The sequence below is a fragment of the Fukomys damarensis genome, unplaced genomic scaffold (genome assembly GCF_012274545.1).
Source record: "Fukomys damarensis isolate Sample0158 unplaced genomic scaffold, DMR_v1.0_HiC HiC_scaffold_4, whole genome shotgun sequence".
In the NCBI taxonomy this organism is placed as follows: domain Eukaryota; kingdom Metazoa; phylum Chordata; class Mammalia; order Rodentia; family Bathyergidae; genus Fukomys; species Fukomys damarensis.
In genome coordinates, this window is record NW_022900916.1 from 7,914,453 (window position 1) to 7,936,501 (window position 22,049).

Sequence of the window (22,049 nt, forward strand, 5' to 3'; positions counted from 1 at the left end):
GTAAAAATTCTAAAATGTTAAGTATTAGCCCAAAATTTAGAGACAGAATATGCATGTTTTGCAAGTACATCTGGACTATGATGTATCACAGATGTGAAAACTTTGATTGAGACTTTATTGTATCTGAAAATATTTATTCCAAGGAAAAGGGGAGCACCTTTAGGAAGTGGGGCTGATTGGAAGAAGTAAGTCGCTGGCTCCCCTTGAAGGGGATATCGAGACCTCCACTCCTTTTTCGGGCTCTGCTTCCCAGCTGCCATAAGGTGAGCAGTCTGCTCTGCCACACACCCCCTACCATGATGTGCTGCTTCACCACAGACCCAGAAATAACCAAGCCAATTGGCCATGGAGCTGTGACCTGAAGTCAATCTTTCCTCTAGTATCCTATATCCTTCGAGCTTCATCCCCAACTCCTTTTCATTTTTTATTTTTGAGACAGGGTCACTAAATTGGCAAGAATGGGTTCAAACTTGCAGTACTGCCTCAGCCAACCAGAGTTCTAGGATTACAGATGTGTGCCACCATGTCCTGTTGTTCTTTCTTCCTCAAACTTGATTTTTTTTTCAGGTATTGTTTTCACAGCAATGAAATGCTAACAGTGTGTGTGTGTGTGTGTGTGTGTGTATGTGTGTGTGTGTGTGTGTGTTGCTACAATAATTACCTCTTGGAAACTGAGGAAAACAAGGAGGTAAGTGATATTATGGGAAGGTTTTTAAGCACTCCAGTGAATTAGTAGAAAAGTACTGCCCTGGAGATTTTATGTGGTGAAGGGACATTACTCAATGGGATTTGCACATTAAACACAGTAATTTATCCCTGAATGTGCAAATCCCCCCCCCAGCAATCAGGCCATTTGTGTGTGCTAACTGGTGCCCAGCAAAGTGAGGCGCCTACCCTCCCACAGAAGCAAGGCAATATGACACCATCTTCTTTGAGGATTACACATCAAAGGGATGGTTCCCCGTCCTTGAGGAAGACAGTCTTGGGCTTTAAAAACTAGCAAGAAGCTTTTTAAGAAAGATTTACATCTCAGAGGAGGCAGGGAAAGAGTGTACAATTCTGAGCTGTCTAAAGTAAATGCTGTAAGAAAACGCAAGTCAGGGGCCAAGGGGGAAAGAAGTCTTTCCAAAATTCAGTCAAGCCATGGGGAATGGTAAGGCAGTCATAAAGCCTGGTAGATATTGAGTTTTAGCAAGCTACACATTAGTCAGCCAGTTTTAAAGACATGTATATTCTAGATGTTTTCAACCGTCGCTTAGAGTCCTTTCGTCCTTCCCCACAGGCAGGGCTTTTGCAAGGTGACTGGATTATGGGGGCTGATATTGGACTCACTGTTAGAAGTGGGGGCTGGTCACTGGGGGCATCGCCTGGAAGGGTTTATCTTCCTCCTTAGCGCCTACCTTCTCTGCTTTTGTCCACCATGCCCTGAGCAGCTCTTCTCTGCCAGGTTCCTGTGCCATGCCATTCTGCCTTGGAGCCAGCTGACTATGGACCGAAACCGCCACAAACTGAGCCAAAATAAACCTCTCCTTGAGGAGTTGTGGGTTGAGTATTGTGTTTCAGGGACAAGGAAAGTATAACAGGTGGTGAGGTAAGAATTCTAGAACTCAGAGCAGAAACTCACAATGGCCCTGTGTTCACCAGTCCCCTGAGGAACCTTGGTAGCCACCAACAGGTGCTTGTCACTGTGCCAGCATCTTGCACTTCCACTGTGTCACCTTGGGTGATTTATCCATTTGCAAGTGGGCATCAGAAACACATACTACACTGATTTGTGCAGCACACTCTGCTCAGTGCCTGGTGTGTAGTAATGACTCAATAAAAGCCAAATACCAATACTTCAGCATGTTTACACCTGTGCTATTACATTATTATTATTATTATTTTGTACAGGGACCGAATTCAGGACCTCATGTTGTGAGGCAGGCAGTGGAACTACTGAGCTAAATCCTTGGCCCTACATTATTCTTATAAATGAGGAACATACTATGAAACTAATACCGATAAGATACACAAAGAGGTGGAAGAGAATATGTTAAAAGAATTATGATCCGGATCTAATAGAGGAGAAATTAGAAGAGAAGCTCTAAGTGACTGCTTCTGACACACCGTACTCTATCTGCTACAACTGTACATTTCTGCCCAAATTTCCTAGTCCTGGTCCCCCCAACCTAAAGTATTTTCCCACACAGATCTCAAATCTTCATGGTATTTAACCCAAGGACACTGCAGTTTTTAAAACTGAAATCATTGTGCTTATTTCCTTTCTCATTTTTATCACTTGTAGCATTTTTTTTTTAAACGTGAGAGCAATTCGATTTTTCATGAATCAATCTCCTCCTTTGTCCGTATCTTAGTAACAACCGTAAAGTTTTCAAGATTTGGATTCGGGTCTCCGGGATATGCTCCGAGCGTCTCCACCGAAGTGGAGAGTTTCGTCCTCCAATGAGCTCCGGCTGCTTGTGGATGTGACACCCGCTGGAGGGAAGCCAAGAGCCTATAGTAGCAACCCTGGGGAGAGCTAAAGCAGCCCTGGCCATGTAATTTAAAACCTCTGCAAAGTGTGCTGCTGCGGGCTGGGCTGTGCACAGCATTCCTGGAACATGAGGGCTGGATGCAGCCTGGCCCTCGGAGGACGACGTCGCTGGCGGCAGAAAGGGGGATATTGAAAGGCAAACCTGGGTGCAGCCGGAAAGGTCCAGGTAGATGAGCTTGTGGCATCCGTTCCCCAAGTTCAGGTACTGTAAACCTTTGTCTGTGAACTTTCTGCAGTAAGCCAAGCTGAGACTCTGTAAGTTGTGGAAGTACCTGGAAAGACAGGGCAAGAAAGAGACCAGGAAAGTGGTTATACTTCAGTCGTTCTCTCACGTCTTTTTAAGCCACTATGACAAAGAGAACAAAAATGGTGCGTTAATCTTTTCTCCTTGCAGTTGTTCAGCAATTTAACGTTATTGTTAACTCGAGCTCTGCAAATTAAAGGTTTCAGTGCTATATCAGATAATGCAGAACTGCATTTCAAGTGAAAAGAATTAAGGAATATTTGGCTAGATTTTTAAGAAAATTAAGAGAAAGTTTTTTCTGAAGGGTGGGGGCTGCTGCATGCATACTGTTTAGAAGTTACTTTGTTTTTGGAAACTGAAGTTAAGAGTTTATTGTTCTCAGGGTTTATCTTTGGAGGCCCCCAAAATAATTTGCGAACTGTCTAGGAGAATGTATCTTTTGTAAACATTTATATGGAAATTAACTTCCATGAGAGTGAGGATTTGGGGCAGAAGGAAGCCAAAACTGAATATAACAGTCTCTTTAAATGGGCCTGATAAGCAAATAGTTTGAAAACAAAGATTTAGTCAGGATTTTATAAGTGACAGTTTCATTACAATAACTTCAAGAAAGATAAATATACTGTGCTTAAACGTGCCATAAGAAGAGTCTGGAAATGAGTGGGCGACAGATGAGAATAGGAACTGGATCAGAGCTGTCAACCTCACCGGGGTTGGAGCAGATGAAACAGGCATTACCACCAGGACCAAAAGGAACACTTCCAGAAGGAAGGGGCTCTTTAGGATGAGTCTATACTAACGTGCAAGGACTTGCATTCCGAGGACACTCTGGACAAATATCCAGTCCTTCTCGTCCTGGTTTTTTAAAAGTGCAAGGACTCCCACTACTGCTTGCTCTTATAATGGAACTAACAACATGCTGTTGGTTTGTGAGCTACAATACTTTAACAGTAAATGAGAAAGTGAGAATGAACAGGGAGGAAAAATGCCTCTCTACCCACCCCCACAAATAAATAATAAAGTCTGCTTTCACATAAATGGGAAATAAGATATGCAAGCACTACCCATCAATCAGATTTAGTCAGAAAATTTGAGAAACACATCTATATGATATAATGGTTCCTATTTCCCAGATAAGCATCTGATTGAGAGCACACCTTGCCTGTGGGAATGGTTATGTGCAAGGACACTGCACAGGAGAACCCTTGGGACCCAAGTGGGAGCGGGCAGAGCCCCCAAGGGCAGAAAGTATTCAAACCCCAAAGATAGGGAAGGAAGAGCAGGGCCAGAGGCTTGGAAATGCCTGTTCTTCCTCTCCCTTGAGAACAGCCCGTGTTCGAACTGAGTAACCAACAGCTTTCTTGGGGAAGGCGTAGAGAGCGTCATTCTAAAATTGTTCAGCTCTCTCATTTGGAGCAGACTAGTGAGGTAGGCAGTAGGACACAGCAGAAAATACACAAGATTTTGGAATCTGACCAAATTGGATTTGAATCCCAACTCAGACACTGCAACTTCCTTGACCTCTCAGATTGTTTCCATTTCAGCTAAATGGAAATGATAATGTCATTTTTATTAAACCCTGACCAACTGTGAGGCCTCAGACTTTCCTGACCCTCAGTTTCCTCATCTGCGAGGTGAATGTAATCCCATCTGCCTTTCCCTTTAAAGGAGTGACAATTTGGGCCCAGGACTTAGCTCAGTGGTACCGCTGCCTGCTTCACAAGTGCAAGGTCCAGAGTGTGATCCCTGGTACCCAAAATAAATAAATAAAGGATTGACAAATCCCTGAGAACACAGATGTAATAGTGCTGTCCTGAGGGTAATTTTGACAACTGAAGTATTCAGGGACAGGAGGAAACCCACTTTCTGGTCCCCCTTCTCTCTTAGACAGAAGCTATCTTTCTGTCAATAAATTTTTCCTACTCTTAAAAAAATATTCAGGGACATGGTAGAACTTTTAAGACTATATGCATTGTTATTATTGCTACTATTACCTCACATATTTTTTTAAATTTGGACTATCTTTCATTTAGTGGAATGGAGACTCGTTTGATGAGAGAAGTATACGTAAGTGATTCCAAGAGTTTGGGGGATGTTGCAATGGGTCTACACTTGGCCCAAGCCTACTGTTCCTTTTCTTCCAATCCATGTGATCAGTTAATAAACCTCAGAACAAGAATTTAATGAGGGTCCTTATCTTTCTTTGTGTTGCAGACACCTCTGTCAGTCTGGTAAGGTCAAAAGACAGTTTCTTAGCATGTCTTTAAATGCATAAAATACAATATATAAGATTATAAAGTCAGCCAATTATAATGAAATGTATAATTATACTAAAAATTAAAACCTAATGGGTAGACTATTACACTGTATATGTTTCTTTATTAACACATTTAATAACAACTATTTCTAATAACTCTGTGAAATAGTTAATGATTTTAATAATTGTTACTAATGATATTTCAAAATATACATAACTATAATATAAGAATATATTTGTGATTTGTATAAGGGAAAAAGTCTCAAGGTTGCTAATACTGCTCTGATTTTTATTTACATTTCAGTTAGAGCTTAGTGAAAATAGAGAAGATTTTTCCTCCCATAAAAATCCAAGGACCCGCTGAACCCCTCCATTGGTCTTTTTCAGAGAGATCCACTGATTCCCAAAGTTAAGAGCCTCTAACTTAAGAGGCTGTTCATTAGAGCAATGATTCTGGGTCGAAAGGCTCTAGATGGCTGTCTTGAAGGGGGACCTCATGGGACTTGTTATGAGTTGAGGCACAGCACAGGAATCCAGAGTGGCCCTGTACGCTGCTAGAGATGGGAAAAGTATCAGTTAACAGTGAAATCATACTTGGCAAATTTTATGCAATTCTGATACTTTTTATTAAAATTTTTGGAAAAGAAAGGTCTCCTCTATGAGTAAGGTTTGTTTATCATTTTCCCAGCACAGAAACCACTTGATAATTCTAATTCTGCCTTGAGACAGAATGTTTACATCTATTTTTATCTTTTCCTAATTATTTCATAACTAAATGTTTCTTACTGAGTGATGGCTTTTCTCTTTGTGACATTTCCTTTCATGCTACTACTATATAATCTTTAGTAATTCTTTTTTTCTTTTCTTTTTTTTCTTTTTTTTTTTTTTTTTTACCAGAGATTGAACTCAATTTTCTTTTTTTTTTTTTTGTACCAGAGATTGAACTCAGGACCTTGTGTTTGCAAGGCAGGCACTGAAACCACTGAGCTAAATCCTCAGCCCATACTATATAATCTTTAAGAATTAAAATTCTTATAGAAATTACAGAGGAATTTTCCCCTCCTTTCTTTTGGCTTTGTTACCATTAAGAATTGACGTTTCTGTATTAGATTTCCAACTGCTAGAAGCAATCAAATTTATGTATTTAAATGAAAATTTCTCTTAACAATCACAAAGATGAAGCCCAGACTATAAAAGAGGGGATCTGCATGTGAGTGCTTCTGAGTTGAGCAGTAGGCTTTCTAGTATCATTGAGGCAGTCTCAAGAAATAGAATTGTACAGATAATCGAAATGTAATTATGTGGCCTCATATGTGCTGGGTGAACTTGAGGTACTCTGGTCAGAAAACAGCGTACTCTGCCTTCCCCACTTTGATGGGTACCGGTGAGATGATATCGCATGATAGGCCCTGACAATAGAAGTTTCCAAGCCAAATGAAGGGTCAGTTCATACACATAAGAACAATGAGTACACACCACTCCATAACAGTATATAAAGCTCATTAAATAACAAAGATAACATCAGGCATGGTTTTGCACACCTATAGTCCCAGGTACTTAGGAGGCTCAGGTAGGAGGTCTGCTTGAACCATAAGAATCTGATACCAGCCTGGAGATCCCATTGCAAAAGAGAAAAAAGAGAAGAATAAAGATCAAGATAGCCTTACTCCCAGCTGTCTCCCTAGCAGGAGGGACACATTGTAGCTCATCATGAGATGGTGCATAAGTGAATAAATCTTGATGTCAGAGTGTGGAGAAAGGAGAAGACACTGAGCTTCTGGCAGATGGCATAGCTTCAGATGTGAAAGGGTCAGCAAAGTAAAGGAGATGGAAATTCCAGTCATAGAGAAGGTAGAGCATGTAGCACTCAGATGAACAGAGCTAAGGGCTTCTCTTGGGAGACCTAGATGGGCAGATTTGATAGGAGAATGTTAAAGGACGGGAAGGGAAGAGTCCAGATATGATATGAAGATTCTCTCAGGCTGATCCTTCCTGCAGTGTGAAGCAGACAGATGGAGGGGAAGAGAGACTGGAGGTGAAATGTGCCAGACAAGGCTCTGAGCATGCCACCTGGGTTGTACAAAGGGTGGAATTCAGGAAATATTTAGAAGCAAAATATTTCCTGGAAAGGGCATGAGCTGTGGGTGAAAACCGAGCAAGGCCCCAAAGAAGAGAAGAAAAATATTCAGATAAAGAACTGGTAAACCAAGGTTGCCAAGAAGGGCAAACAAAGTATATTTTTCTTTTGGCAAATAACTTCTTTGGAATGAAGTACTAAAGGCAGTGAAGAGAGAACGGCAGCACTAACAACCAACACTGCTCTGCTTAGTAAGAGTTTAAAGAGCACTTCTGCATACCCAAGCATGTTTAAAACAATGGAAAACAGCAAAAACAAGAGACTCATTGTAAATGTCCTTTTGTTATATGAAAGTCAGTATATATTTTTTTCCCATTTGACAAAAAACAGTAGCAGGTAGCATTTATTCTGAATGGTCTTTCAATGGCAAGAACTAGAAGTTAAAACTAAAACAAAATTCTTATTTGGGGGCCCTAATTTTGTACATGTTGCCTATGAAAGACATATCTTCACTTGTCTTAAAAAAGTCCCTAAGAAGTTATGATAGCTATAGAATTACATTAAATTTCCTAAGAGAAAAAAGTTTATCTCAAAGTATGATTGGCAAAAATGTTCTCAGTTAAAAAAAAAAAAAAAGCACTCACTTTTAAGTTCAGAGTTTCACATGCGGATTTTATAATATCTTCTCTCCTGCCCCAAACATACTTTTATATGTAACTTGTATTATTAAGTTTTTCCACAGAGAAATTTGATAGATTCTAAAAAGTATAAATAATTCATTCACATATATAAAGATTCATATGTACACATTTGTACTTACATACCTCAGCATGAAATGTTTAAAGAAAATCCTGAGTGAATCTTATGTCACAGTACTAGAGGACCTCAAGGAACTCCTAAAGGCATCTTGGGGATCCTCAGGGGCTCCCCCCATGGGTGTCACTGGGGCTGGCTTGCACCAGCCCATAAGTTCAATTTTTAACATCCTCTCCCAAGTCCACATTAAGTGATGTCATGTTGATGGTTTAAAATTGGTCATAGTAGGACCTTTTACACCACAAAAATCAATAAACCCTACAAATCACAGCTTCCTTCTACCCAGTACCCCAGCCAGGTGCTAGGTATTTCCCAGAATATTTCTGTCTTTGGAACATATGTTAAGAACTACTGGTTAAAAAACAAAACAAAACAAAACAAAAAACTACTAGTAGAGAAAAGGCAGTATGCTAATGGATACATAATGCATACATAAACAAAAATGGTGAGAGAAAAGATGGCAGCTTTGAAGGTCAGGAATAAAACTGACCTAAAAATAAAGGAGGATTCTTAAGACAAACCCTGAATATACAGATAGAAGTTTTTAAAAAAGACATGCCTTCCTTACCTGAGAAAACAGTTCAAGTTTTAATGCTCAAACGGTCTATTATGTTCCAGGAAAAATTAACTGAATGAACACAATTAAGCTAGAAAATGTTTTTAATACTCAGAGAAAAGGAAAGTCTTACAAACATCTTGGCAGAAAAAAACAAAGAGGTTGCAAATGAAGGAACAGAAACTTATTCTGGCTTTTGACCTCTGTTTAACCTGAAATATCCAAGTTTACAGAGCAACATTTGTAAAGCTTTTAGGATAGAATAAAGAACATGATTGAAGATCTATACTCCAAAAGAAGTTAGTTATTATCCACTCTCCAGGATAATAATCATGTTCAGAGATCAATGGCTGAAAAGTCTAACACTCATGCATCTTTCTTGAAAAAATTTATAAAAATTATATCTTAGTCTAAACTTGGTCACTTGTAGAAAAATAAGTGCAACTTGAGATCATGTTAAGAAAAATAAATCAGACACACAAGCTTAAATATCAGATGGTTTCTCTTTTATGAGGAGCTCAAATTATACATAAAGAGAAAAATAAAAAATAGATAATAGGAAGTAGGGAGAAAGATCTTTCTCAAATGGGAAGAGGACCAGGAGATGGAAGGAGGGGAGGAAAAGGGATGAAGAAAGGAATTACAGTGTGTCATGTACATGTACTAACTCCATACAATGAATATAAACATGTAGAGCAAACATAAGAATGTTTAAAATTTTATCTCAGTCATTGGGAATAACAGTCTCCAGTGAATGGCTTAAACTAGTTAGAATTACATGAGCTTTATTATTAGAATTACAATATTAAGTGCAAAAACGAAAAATAATTAAAAGGAAAGTTAAATGATTAGCAAAAATCATGAGTAATAGTTATTTTCACACAGAGGAGTGGAAAAGAAAAGCTGTCAAGTTCAAAGTGGAGGGACAGTTAATGTATCAGCACTCCTGCCTCACAGGGAGAATCAAGTCATAGTTTCATCTTGGCTGTGCTAACTAAACAAATGCATGCTAAATGCACTTTTAATAAAAAACCCCACACAAATAGCCACTAGTTAGAATACACAACAGAATTTGTACATGCTTCTCAAACACTTTCGTGTCACAAAAGTAAACAACATAGTTCACATAGTAAAAAGCAGAAACAATGAATATCAAAACATAAAAAATGATTAAAAATAAGACCATATATTTAATTTTGACAGGAAGTATTAACCTTTCAAACTTCCTCTTCAAAAGGCAAAGAAATGGAAATTTAAAAAAGTTAGCTACATGCTACATATAAAAGATGAAACTAAAATTCAATAACACAAAAGTTAAAAATACAGGGATATATAAAGTAATTTCATAAACATCACAAGCAAAAGAAACCAAAGGTAATTATGATAGATTAAAAATAATTTATGGAAAAGAAATACCAAGCATGAAAGAGATATTTCATATGAATAAATGCTATATTCTATAATGAAACATGACACTAACCTTTATGTAAAAATAACATCACAAATTAAGCAAAGTTTGATTATAGTAGGTAACTAATATGTTACTATTGTACTATGAAGAGATTATATGCACATGTATACATATGCAGATAGAATTTTGTTCTTTAAAAGAAGCTCTTTGTTTTAAACATTCATGGTCAATTTGCTGAAATTAATTTTAAACCAGTCCACCAAGTAATCCCAATAAACTCCAAGAAGTAGAAATAATTCAAAACACATTTCTTGAATAGAGTGCATAATTAAGAACAGATGCTTAATCAAAGAAACGTCAAGTACTTGGAACCAAAACTTCTAAGTAATTACTAGGTTGAAGAAGAAAGCAAATATAGACTAGTTTCCTTAGAAAATGAAAATAACTCTTACCAAATCTTAAAAACTTTGACAAACTGTTATTTAGAAATAATTTCACAGCCCTAATTACTTTCTTGTAAAAGAAATAAGTCAATTAAATCATTCAAATAAAGTATAAAATGATACCTGTATCTCATACTCTAGTCCAAAAGTGACATTTAGAAACTGAGAAAATATTATAAGAAAGTATGATTAAAAGGCTACTACTACTGACAATGACAATAAAGATACATACCTAGAAATAACTTTCACAAATATTATCAACATGAGTAAAACAAAATTTTATTGATATATTTAAAATTTTTGCAAAAAACATTTTTAAATATGCTATATTCCTGATAGGAAGATCAAATATTATAAGAATATAAATCAGTTCCTAGTTTATCTTTAATTATCAATGGACTGGTAAACATCTAACAACTGCCTCTCAAAAAAAAAAAAAAAAGTGCCAGGGATTTAGCTCAGTGGCACTGTGCCTGCGTCAGAAGCACAAGGTCCTGAGTTTGATCTCCGGTACTGAAAAAAAAAAAAAAAAGAAAGAAAGTCCATGTAAATGTATGTATTTTTACTATAATTTTTTAATTGAATGATTATAAAATTTTATATTGTACATTTACAAAAGTTGTACAGATCAGCTTCGAAAATAGTAATAAAATACATAATACTTTGCATTGTGAATTCTATATGGACATCAATTCTCACACAATGCTTTAAATGACTTGCTAAACTTTTATAAATGTAGCCAGTCAACCAATAGTTGCAACTGAGGAATGAGTGCAGTTCCATGTGAATTACGTAATACTTGTTTGTTCATTCATTACGTTCATTTACATTAATGAGTTAGATAAACAGAGGCAGATGCCCAGTCTTCACTCATCCATCAACAGTATGAGCGCCTGCTCTGCTGAGTTAGATAATAATTGTAAAGTATTGAAAGAATATTTCCTCAATTTTTTGTATAGTCATGACATGCTTTTGTATTTTATTTGCTTTATTGCCTTTCCCATCACTTTCTCAAGTCTAAACAATCAATGAAACAATAAATCACACCTTGATTTGTAGTGTTTGCCATTTTCCCTGGTGTGGAATATTCCCAACTTGCCAATTCCAAGCTACCAATTGGAAGCATTTCATCAGAATGACATAGTAATCATCAATAACCACAAAGACATGGATAAAGTAACATGCAGAGAAATATTAGAAAGTGATGAATTTTAAGCTTTTATTGCCTACACAAGAATTTCAGAGATACATGGGAGAATCACCTATCATTTGATAAATGATAAATAATGCTGGATAAATGATTGCTTATTTAACAGCTCTGAAAATGTAAAGCTGTGCTGGACTGGTGGACCACACAGCATCAGACCTTGGGCCACACGGGTCATAGTTTGTTGACTCCTAGTTTAGATCACTGCTTCATTTGTCTACAAAAAATGAATTCTAAATTCATTATACTCTTGAGTAATAAAATGAACAAGAAAAAATAAATAAATGCATAGCACATGTCTGGTGGGGAGAGGAAGACTCTGTTTAAAAGTTTCAGAAGAAATTCCAAAGGGAAGATTTCATAGATTTAACCAAATAAAACACTACTTCAATTAACAGAATTAACAGAAAATATGGGGCCACTTTTTGGATGTTTGTATTTGTGGAAAATGGTTAGAACTATGAGATAAAGGAAATTAACCACTTAGAATTTTCACCGTTGAAGCTTTTCTAAGTGTTATTTTTCAAATGAGCTCAAAACAATATTTTCAAAAATCGCTCATTCTTGCACTATAGTTTCAGAAATATTTTCCCAAATTCATATTTGAATGTCTCCCTATATGATTATGTATTCTTCTTGATCATATTTCTGTAATACTGTGATGTTCTGTCCAGTCACACTCCTCTGTCCCTTCCTCCAAGGAGTCCTGGCCAGAGAAAGGCAACTCTCATGCCGAGGACATCAGAAGGCCACGAATAGTCAAAAACCAAAGTGCATGGTTCCCTGGAATTGACGTGTCTCAACAGAAATCCAGAGCACAGCAACAGGGAATCTGGGAGACTGGTGCTGAAAGCAAGAGGGCATGATGGAGTTCTGGTACAGTTTGGTTCCAGACACCAGGCTGAAATTTAGGTGCCAGGCTCCAAAGCCCAGGAAGGGGGACCAGGAAGAGACAGGCAAGTTCTAACTCAAGCTACAGAGCTACAAGAGGGACAGAAAACTGGCCAAGGTGCAGGACGAATGGTAAATGCCACAGTGGCAGAATGTGGGCAAAGGGAGTGCTGCCTTTGGGGTGTGCTAGAAAAAGCCCAGGCCTAGAGGAGCATAAATGTCTTCAGCATAGGACAAGTAATACAGCATTACCTGGGCAGGAGTCGCAATGTCCTATTGGTGATGGCCGTGTTAGAGAGATTGAGATACAGGATTCCAGGGCAGCCTTCGGAAATGTGTCTCATTAACTCATCCTGCATAAGAAACAGGCAAGAATCTCATCAACCCTAACAGGCTTGGCCATTTTCTCCAGGATCTATCAACTCTCTTCCTGGCCCAGGAAATGGTACAGTGTATGCAAGACTTGATCTCTTTGCATTTTTTGGTAATCATTCAAATCAAATTAAATAGAAGCTACTAGTTTTGTTTGAAGCTGCATTCCTCCCACCTTTTCTCTTTCTTTGGAAACAAAAATCCCATTGCTTTCCAATGACATTTCTGTAGTAGGTGATGCCTTGTAAGCTCCATTTTGTGATAGGACGTTGGGCACAAGTATAAAAATATCAAACCCTCCTGACTCTTTGGATGTAAGAAAGTTATTGAAAATTGATCCATTTTAAAGCTTAGTGAAATTATTCTGTAAGACCAGAATAGTAAATGCTCTCAACAATTGGCCTTCATCAAAAATGAGTCCCCACTTACACATATACATTGACATATAGGTAGGTGTCTCTGTGCAATTAAATTCTGTGGTTCTGGTACTGATATGTTAAAATAGCTGAACAGGTGTTCACCAAAGTTATGGTAAGTTTGAGAAGGCTTGACAAATATATGTGATGTACAAGTTGGGCATAAAATTCAGCACTGGTGCTAAGGCTAGAGGGAATCTCAGAGGTGAAAGAATGGTGTGACTGGAAGCCAAGCATGGAGGCACGTACCTGTAATCCCAGAATTCCGGGAGGCAGAAGCAGGAGGGTTCCAAGTTTGAACTCAGCCAGCCTGAGCAACTTTACAACTCAGAGAGATCTGTTTTGATTTGTTTTGTTTTGGTACCAGGGATCGAACTCAGGACCTTGTGCTTGCCAGGTCTTACTTCAAAATTTTAAAAAATTAAGAAGAGGACCGGTTATGTAACCAGAGAGAAGGCCCTTGATTCAATCACCAGTACCACAAAGAGAAAAGGCGAAGAGGGGGGGAAAAGGTGGAGAAAAGGGGAGAAGGAGAAGGAGAGAGAGAGAGAGAGAGAGAGAGAGAGAGAGAGAGAGAGAGAGAGAGAGACAGACAGAGACAGAGAAAGAGACAGAGAGAGAGACAGAGAGAGAGACTAGAAAAATAGTAACTTCAAGCACTGGCCCTTAACTTGAAATTAAAAAGACTAGATGAGCTTTAGGCTTTGATAGTAATGAGCTATATCACATAGGGGCAACTACAGAAAATTCAGTAATAGCAGATTCTTATTCATTTAATGATGGTTGATGAACTCCCCAGAACACAACAGACCAGCCAATTTTTAATACTTATAGTCCTACAGGGTTTGACACTACAGCACATGGGTCCTGCAAAGAGCAATTGCAGGTATCTCTGGCTGGAAGAGGTAAGTCATCGTAGGCTAGGCAATGTGGGCGAAACACGTGTAGCATCACTGCAGTAAACAAAACAACTTCAGTAGGATCATAAGCAGTTTAACTTTTCATCCCTCACTGTTTCCGGTACTCATGGGTGTTTAAAACAACAAAATCTAGGAAGAAAAGGGCTAAACGTGTAGGGAAAGTGGGAAAGGTAGGGGAAAGGTAATAAGGGAAAGAAAAAAATAGGAGAAAATGAAAAAATGGAAATAAAATGTTTGTAAATGGGGAGGAGAGGAGGGGGTAAAGGGAGGGCAGGGACAAGAGGAAAAATGAGAACCAAGACCTGTCATGTAAAGGTACAAGATCCCAATAATGAATCTAACTGTACTGTATACGTAAAATGTACCAATAAACTCAATGAGGAAAAAAAATAATAAAACAACAAAATCTGCAGGCCAGAGCCCCTGTCACACTGAGGTAGGAACTGGTCTGTTTACAGGGTGGCAAACCACACCTGAGTTGAACAAGTGTCCATGTAAAGCTGCAGACACCTCAGTGGGTCTGAGCCAGAGAGGTTCTGAGAGCCGGCACCACATGGGCACCATGTGGGCCCTGAAGAGCCCAGCCCTCTCATGGTGCCATTAGGCTGCCACGATTTTCCAGATATCCCATCACGAACAGATGATGTAAATGTGTATGCACATCTTAAGGTATACACTGGCAGCAGAGTCATCCTTGATGCTGTAGTTTGCATATAAATATGTTTTAAGATATTCAGTGTGAGGAAGACTGTTATTAGATAAGAGGAAAGGAATAATACTAGCAGGGAAAAGGTATAAGGGAGGGTTTTGGGGGATGGATATGATCAAAATATGTTGTGCTCATGTATCAAAAGACCACATTGAACCCCATATTTTGTAAAATTAATGGGCATTAATAAAAATATTTTAAAGCATGGAAAAATGTTCAGTGCACCAGTCAGGCATCAAAGTGATTGTGCCCTTTTTGAAAGACCTTGGAAAATAAGATAGAGAAAGGAGAGGAGGAAAAGGAGTCACATTTGCCCTAAAAAGCGCAGCCACAGAGAATATAAAATGTGAGGAGCAGGAGGAAGAGAGGGTAGTCTGTGCACCACAGGAATCTGACTTTCCACCAAGATGAGAAAGCGCTCCATTCTCTGCATTTTCCTGTCCAGAGGAGCCTGGACATATGAACACGTTCATACCAATCTAGTCTCAGTATTACAGAGTTCAAGATGTAATCCCCAAACATTTAAACACATAAATGTAAAAACTGTTTTGAATGCAAAATTGTTTATGAATGTATCCATGGTGTACATGCAGGAATCCTCTTGGATGTGATACATTTCGTTCTCAAGCTTAGAAATCAAAGCTTGAATGATTTGTCATTGAATGAATGTCACCCAACTCCTTCAATGGAAGTCTTTCTCCCAGTCTATGTCTCAAAGGGAAAAACAATAGCAAAATGTAGCTGGATAAAATTATCTGCCCTTTATAGGCTCCAAAATTGAACAGGACTTTGATGCTAACAAATTCAATGCAGATGCATTGCTTTGGCTTTCCTACTAGAAAATCAAAATGTAAAAAGTATGATCTTTTAAAAATCATGTTCAGAAATGAAGCTCTCTGAGGGCAAGAACTGAAAATTAATTCATTTTAAAATCCCCCCTTAAACCTATCAGAATATCTATAACACATTAAGCGCTAAAAATATGCACTGAAAGAACAAGTCCATTTGACAAGACACCTCACTATAGGCACAAGCAGACATCTGGAGAGTATGGCAGAAAAGATTTTAAACCTCTCTAAATGAAAGGGCCAATTTTCACTTTGCTGGTGGAGAAAGCACAACCAATTGGAACATTTTTCCTCCAATGTGGTCTTTGCAATCAATGTCTATCCTTCCATCTCTTTAGGGCAGTTTTGAACATAAAGAAACAGCTTGATTATGTCAAATTATAAGCCACTGGGAAGATACTTAGCTGACTTAATCTAAAGCCATTCTCTGTGGTACGGGGGACAGAAACCAGACCACTACTTTAAATGCCTAAACCATCAACCAATCAAATGCTTGATTGGGGTAAGTAGTGGATGAGTCTGAGGGTTTTAATATTTTTATATACACATTTATTTATGCCTTGTCCTTCAGAAAAATGTTTTGCTGTGAAAATGGGAGATAAATTTTGTGGAAAAAAATTTCAAAGAGCTCTTAGTTCTAAAAGAGTAGCTATACATGTAAACCTAAGTCCAAAAAAAGTATAAACGCTGAAGCACTAATAGAACAGATGTAACTCAGGAGAGGGACACATTAATCCTGACAAAAAGTGAATGGAATTGCATGGGACTAGAGGTTAGGAGAAAATGAGGGGTGACTGTTAAGGAGGGGTGAGTTGTTCGAGGAGTGGGCAAAATGTTCTAAAATTAGTTATGATGGTTGCACAACTCTGTGAATATACCAAAAACTGCTAAATTACGCACTTTGGGCAAATGTAATATCCGAGTGTGTAGGGTTTCTCCAGACTATATACACTGGGGTATAAGTCCCTGTCTCATCCCTTCTCTCTAGGTTGATTTTATAACGTTAATTATGATCTACACATAGGCATTAATTCAAGATGGAATGTCAAGTTCTAACCAGTGTTGTCCATTACCTTCCCAGGCATCTTCATAGAGCGGCATTCATCAAATTACTGCAAAAATCCCACATACCAAAGTCTGTGCTATGTGCTGTGACTGCCACCTGCCCCTGCCCTCTGAGTCTCTTGAGTTAGTGGAGACAGAAGCATTATGGTTAGGGACCTGAAGGAGCACAGTGAGCCCAGCCCTGATGCTCTGGTAGAGGAGTGATGGTTAGAGTAAACCTTAGAGATCAGCAAAAAGGAAAGTGCTGTTCAGGGACAAAGGGAAAGAGCATTCCAAGCAAAGAGCACAGCACAAGTGAGTGTGAAAGTGTGAGGAGTGGTTTGGTGCATGCAGTAAGGAACACTCAGGGCAAGACGGTGCTGCAAAGGAAGCACGGGCATGACCACAGCGGGCCCCGAAGCCGCAGTAGTGCTAAGGTGCCTTGATTTTATCCAGTAGTGTAGAGGACAGGAGTGTGCAGTTGGTGGGAATGAAGGAGTCAGATCTGCCTCTTAGGGAGTATTATGTGCTTGCAGATTACAAGACAGACTGGGGCAGAAGGGAAGCCTGGGGACAGGGACCAGAAAGGAGGCATAGAGATATACGTTCATTTCCATCTTCTCCGAGACAGCTATCAGTAGCTGTGAAAAACACGAAAATGAGCCGATCATTGCAGCTGGAACCTAGTTTTTCCTGTCTCATATGCACAGGCAATATAAATACAGTCCATCCTTGTGTAATCATGAAAGGGTTTCCACTAGCCAGCAGCTCCAACATTGAGTATACATCTATAAGATTAATAACAGCATCGTATAGTCAGGCTAAAATTTCTTGCCAATGCTTAATATAGTTTTCTTTTTCCCACTTTCAACCTTCAATGTACACATAGGCATGCACTCTGCATATTAGTTTTCCAGTATAGGAAGTCTGAAGTTTTATAAACAACAGTTTTTAAAAAGCTGCGTATACTCACTGTGAGTGTTGGGCAGTCAGACACATTCAACTCTTGCAAGTTTTTACAGTGGCCTAAATCAAACAAGTTACATGTTACTAAACAACATATTACAGATGTTTAAATTTAAAGTTTTTCCATCTTATATTCAATGTGACAATTCATTGGAAAATAAACAGAAACCTTGGCAAGTAATGTGTTCTAAGTACAGATCTCTTTTCTCATAAAAACAAAAAGTATTTGAATGTTTAAATTTAAAAATTATTATTACAGTAAAAGACACATTGCCATTAATCTCCCTCACTGAGAACGCACATATACCATCATTCTTGCCTTTTTCTGAAGTAGTTCTGGAAGTCCTCTTTCATGAGTATCATTATGAAGAGTGATCAAAACTATGGTGAACATGCTGGATGCCATCCAACAAAAAGGCATGCTCAGAAAAACAATAAAGTGTATCTTTATCTGCCTTATAAATCCACCAGATCTGTCACTGTGCACCAGATCTGGCACTGTGCAACTTCTGGCCCTTTCCCAAAGTCAATCAATTCAAGACATCCAGGCAGCTAGTGCAACTAAAAATACATACAAGGACTCTGAGAACTGCTTCAGAAAGTGGTGTGGATGATAAGTTTGTTTGAAGTGAGGGAACTATTTTGAGGGAGGTCAATGGCAATGTACCTTTTACTGTAATAATGTTTTAAAAAAATTAAACACCATTTTTCAATCACACCTCATATTTTGGCTTCAAAAAGAAGAAAATAAAGATATACATTTATCATTGTTTGAGAATTAGAAGAAGGGGAAGAAAGAACTAGGATCTCTGGAAAAAATAGGAAGCAAATAAACTTGCTCTTTTGTGCATACCTTTTTCTGTTTTAACATTTTATTACGAAAAATGTCAAACATACACAAAATGTATAAGAAGTGCGTAATTAATACCTCTATCTCCACCACCTAGATTACAACTTATATTTTACTGTATTTGCTTTATCACACGTACACCCACCAACCCATTTTCAATCCATTCTTCATTCCACCTTACTTTTATGCATTTCAAAGTAAGTTGCAGACACCAGCACAATTTCTTCCAAATGGTTCTGCATGCACAATGACAAACAACTATTTGTTATGGTTTTTAGGTTATGTTAGACAATTTACAGACAGCTATAATAAACTGTAGGCACAGAAGCGAAGGGTTGGAAAGGCTAAATCCTGATTAGCTCCGGGACAGAGGCCACGGCACAGCAAATGATCTTTCAAAGGAGATGAGACATGTACGCAAATAGCCAGATGGCAAAGTGTTACACAATCAGAGGCCCGGGAGCCACTGGGGAAGACACACAAACCAGAGCATGCGGGAATCTTGAGGGAAACAGAGGATGGCATTCTAGGTGGGGAGGAGACCCCACAAAGCAGGAAAACTACAGGCCAGGGTGGCCCTGGCACTGGAACTGCTATAACGAACAGAAAATACATCTGCCGCTCATAAGCACAAAGCTAGCCCCACTTCTAACAACAACAGACGTGTTATTCGTTATAAACCCATTTTGAACATTTCTTCCTTTGCCAAGAGTGAACTATGTCCTAAGCGATAAATGCAAACCAGGAATATTTTCAGCTTTTAAAAAATGAAGAAGTTCTTAAAAATGTGCAGATCTTGGTAAATCACAGTAAAACTTAAGAAAATAGATTCCCAAAACAGTGTAAGTTAGTTAATGAGATGAATGTTATAAAATAGAATACTTACATGAGCATAATTCATACATTCAACAAATACTGATCAAGGAAATACAGTGATGAGCAAAACAGACAAAAATCCTTGCCTTTAGGGAGTTTGTTTTCTAGTTGGAGGAAACTAACAGCATATAAATGAAGTAAAACATCTACTTTGGCAGATGGTGATAAGTTCTATGGAGAAAAGTCAAACAAGGAGTGCCTAGCCAGGGAAGGGGATGCGATTTTAAAGAACCCTATAAGGACAAGGCTTCACTGAGAAGCTGACATCTGAGACTGATGTGTGGGAGCTGCTGGAGACAGCACCATCTTGTCTGAACATTACTAGAGCTCATCCACAACCTGACTGGTGGCTGGGAGGCAGGAAAGGAAAGGAAAAGCTAAGCTCAGGGGTACACATTCAAATCCCATTTTAAAGGCAAGAGATGAGGTTAAGAACAGCCTGGGGTCACAACCATGCAGGCAGACAAGAGTGCACTCAAACTTATGGCCCCAACATTTGTCTGCTCCACCAGGCAAGCAAGAGGGCAAGGAGCTTTCTATGCCACTGTTCTGTGAGCGCCTTCTTAAACCAGAAGTCCTTTGCCTAAGAACAAGTTGCTGTTTCTGTCACATACCATGCTCCCAATGATCTTTAACTTTTAATATTTTTTTCTATTCCAACCTAGGGACTTCACGTACCCCAGCTGGGTCTTATTGTTCCTGAACTACATTAGTTAAAATTGTCCAAGCTTGGGTTTCAAAGGATTACTTTCTTGGCTCCATCTGTCAGACCCAGGAATCAGGACCAGCTGGATGTCAGGATGCGCACGGTCACCCTCATCCTACTGCTGTGCTTCTGCAGAGCTGCTGAGCTGCTGCGCAGGGCCGGCCCTGGCAGTGCCAAAAGTCGCACCATCTCTGGCCGGGCAGCCGGGGGCCGGAGGGGTTCCCACCCCGTCAAACGCTACGCACCAGGCCACCCCTGCGATGTGTACACCTATCTCCATGAGAAATACTTAGACTGTCAGGAAAGAAAATTAGTTTATGTGCTTCCTGCCTGGCCCCAAGACCTGCTGCATATGCTGTTAGCAAGAAACAAGATCCGTATATTGAAGAGCAACATGTTTTCCAAGTTTAAAAAGCTAAAGAGCCTGGACCTGCAGCAGAATGAGATCTCCAAAATTGAGGACGAGGCGTTCTTTGGTTTAAATAAACTCACCACCCTCTTACTGCAGCACAACCAGATCAAAGTCTTGACGGAGGAGGTGTTCATCTACATGCCTCTCCTGAGCTACCTGCGTCTTTATGACAACCCCTGGCACTGTACCTGCGAGATAGAAACGCTCGTTTCCATGTTGCAGGTTCCAAGGAACAGAAATTTGGGGAACTATGCCAAGTGTGAAAGCCCGCAAGCCCTAAAAAATAAAAAACTGCTGCAGCTTAAATCCGAAGAGTTGTGTAGTGAGGAAGAAACGGAGCAACTGGACCCAAGACCCCAAGTGTCAGGGAGACCCCCGGTCATCAGACCTGAGGCAGACTCAACTCTGTGCCACAATTACGTGTTCCCCATACAAACGCTGGACTGCAAAAGGAAAGGTTTGTGCACTCCTTAAGTTTTCATTTTCATGAGCTGTTAGAAACACTTGAGTCTTAATACCCTCCCTGCACCCGTCATATCTTGGGATTTGTCTCTTCCATCAGAAACATTTTCCCAGTGACAAAGGACTCTATTCCAGGCTTTCTGGTTTGTGATTAGGGGACAATGGGGGACAGAAAGTATCCCCAGCAGGGGCTGCTATTCAGTTCCTAATCATTTGCCCATTATAAGCTGTGGCTGCAAGGGATCTTTTTGATCTTAAATCCAATTTAATTTATGTAGATAAAGAAATGGGAACGAAAACAAGTGCAAATGTTATGTAAGCCTTACTTGTACCTATACCTATAAAGGTAAACCACGGTGTGCACCTGCGGGAGACAACCTCAAGGACAACCATCTGCAGAGCAGGAGGAAGACAGCACTTGGAAATAGAGGCCAAGTGGTATAGTGATGTGCTCCTCTATTTCAATCATTTAGCCCCAGGGTTTTAATAAACACTAACATCCTACAGTTTAGTTGTTCCCAAGTTATCCAGAACAAGACAAAAAAATTTAAATAATTAAACAAAATACTGCATCCAAGAACTATGACACTAAGGAAATCCATCTAGAATATGACCTATTCCCTACCAATCCTTATAGGGTTTTCCATCTCACAGTGCTATGCAGGATTTGTGCATACAGAATAAATCCCTGGACTGAAAAAAAGATGGGAGAGTTTCATAATGCTCTTGAGCTATTAGCAAAGACAGATGCTATCCAAGCATGACCCCAGAAGTGCTCATCTACTCCATGATAGTAAGCCATGTGGCAGTGTCTATAGATGTTATTTCTGGCATGGTTTAATAACGTGTAACATTAAAGCCAGATGTCACTGAATTAGTCATATTATAGAGCTTGGTATCATTTCTTCCATTGACTTTGAGAAGTTTTGCTTTGTTTTGTTTTTTTGAGAGCAAGCAAAGGGGAAGATTAAAAGAGCCCTAGAAGACCCTCTCAAGAAAACAGAAGTCAGGAATTTGTTAATGTAGAAAA

The 22,049-nt window shown here is 39.1% G+C and overlaps 2 protein-coding genes across 9 annotated transcripts in view; one reads left to right on the forward strand and one right to left on the reverse strand.

The window, feature by feature from the left end:
- Fbxl13 (F-box and leucine rich repeat protein 13) overlaps positions 1 to 22,049 on the reverse strand; it is a 273,523-nt gene that overhangs the window by 139,591 nt on the left and 111,883 nt on the right. For all 8 annotated transcript variants that reach the window (XM_033756570.1, XM_033756578.1, XM_033756577.1 and 5 more), the window contains 3 exons: positions 17,721 to 17,773; positions 12,691 to 12,791; positions 2,679 to 2,808 (listed from right to left, as the gene is read on the reverse strand). In XM_033756570.1, the coding sequence (XP_033612461.1) occupies positions 2,679 to 2,808; positions 12,691 to 12,791; positions 17,721 to 17,773 (284 nt within the window). The remainder of the gene's footprint in view (positions 1 to 2,678; positions 2,809 to 12,690; positions 12,792 to 17,720; positions 17,774 to 22,049) is intronic.
- Lrrc17 (leucine rich repeat containing 17) overlaps positions 2,579 to 22,049 on the forward strand; it is a 32,984-nt gene continuing 13,513 nt past the window's right edge. The window contains exons 1-2 of the mRNA XM_010636981.3: positions 2,579 to 2,738; positions 20,105 to 21,014. Of these exons, the coding sequence (XP_010635283.1) occupies positions 20,240 to 21,014 (775 nt within the window). The 5' untranslated portion in view covers positions 2,579 to 2,738; positions 20,105 to 20,239. The remainder of the gene's footprint in view (positions 2,739 to 20,104; positions 21,015 to 22,049) is intronic.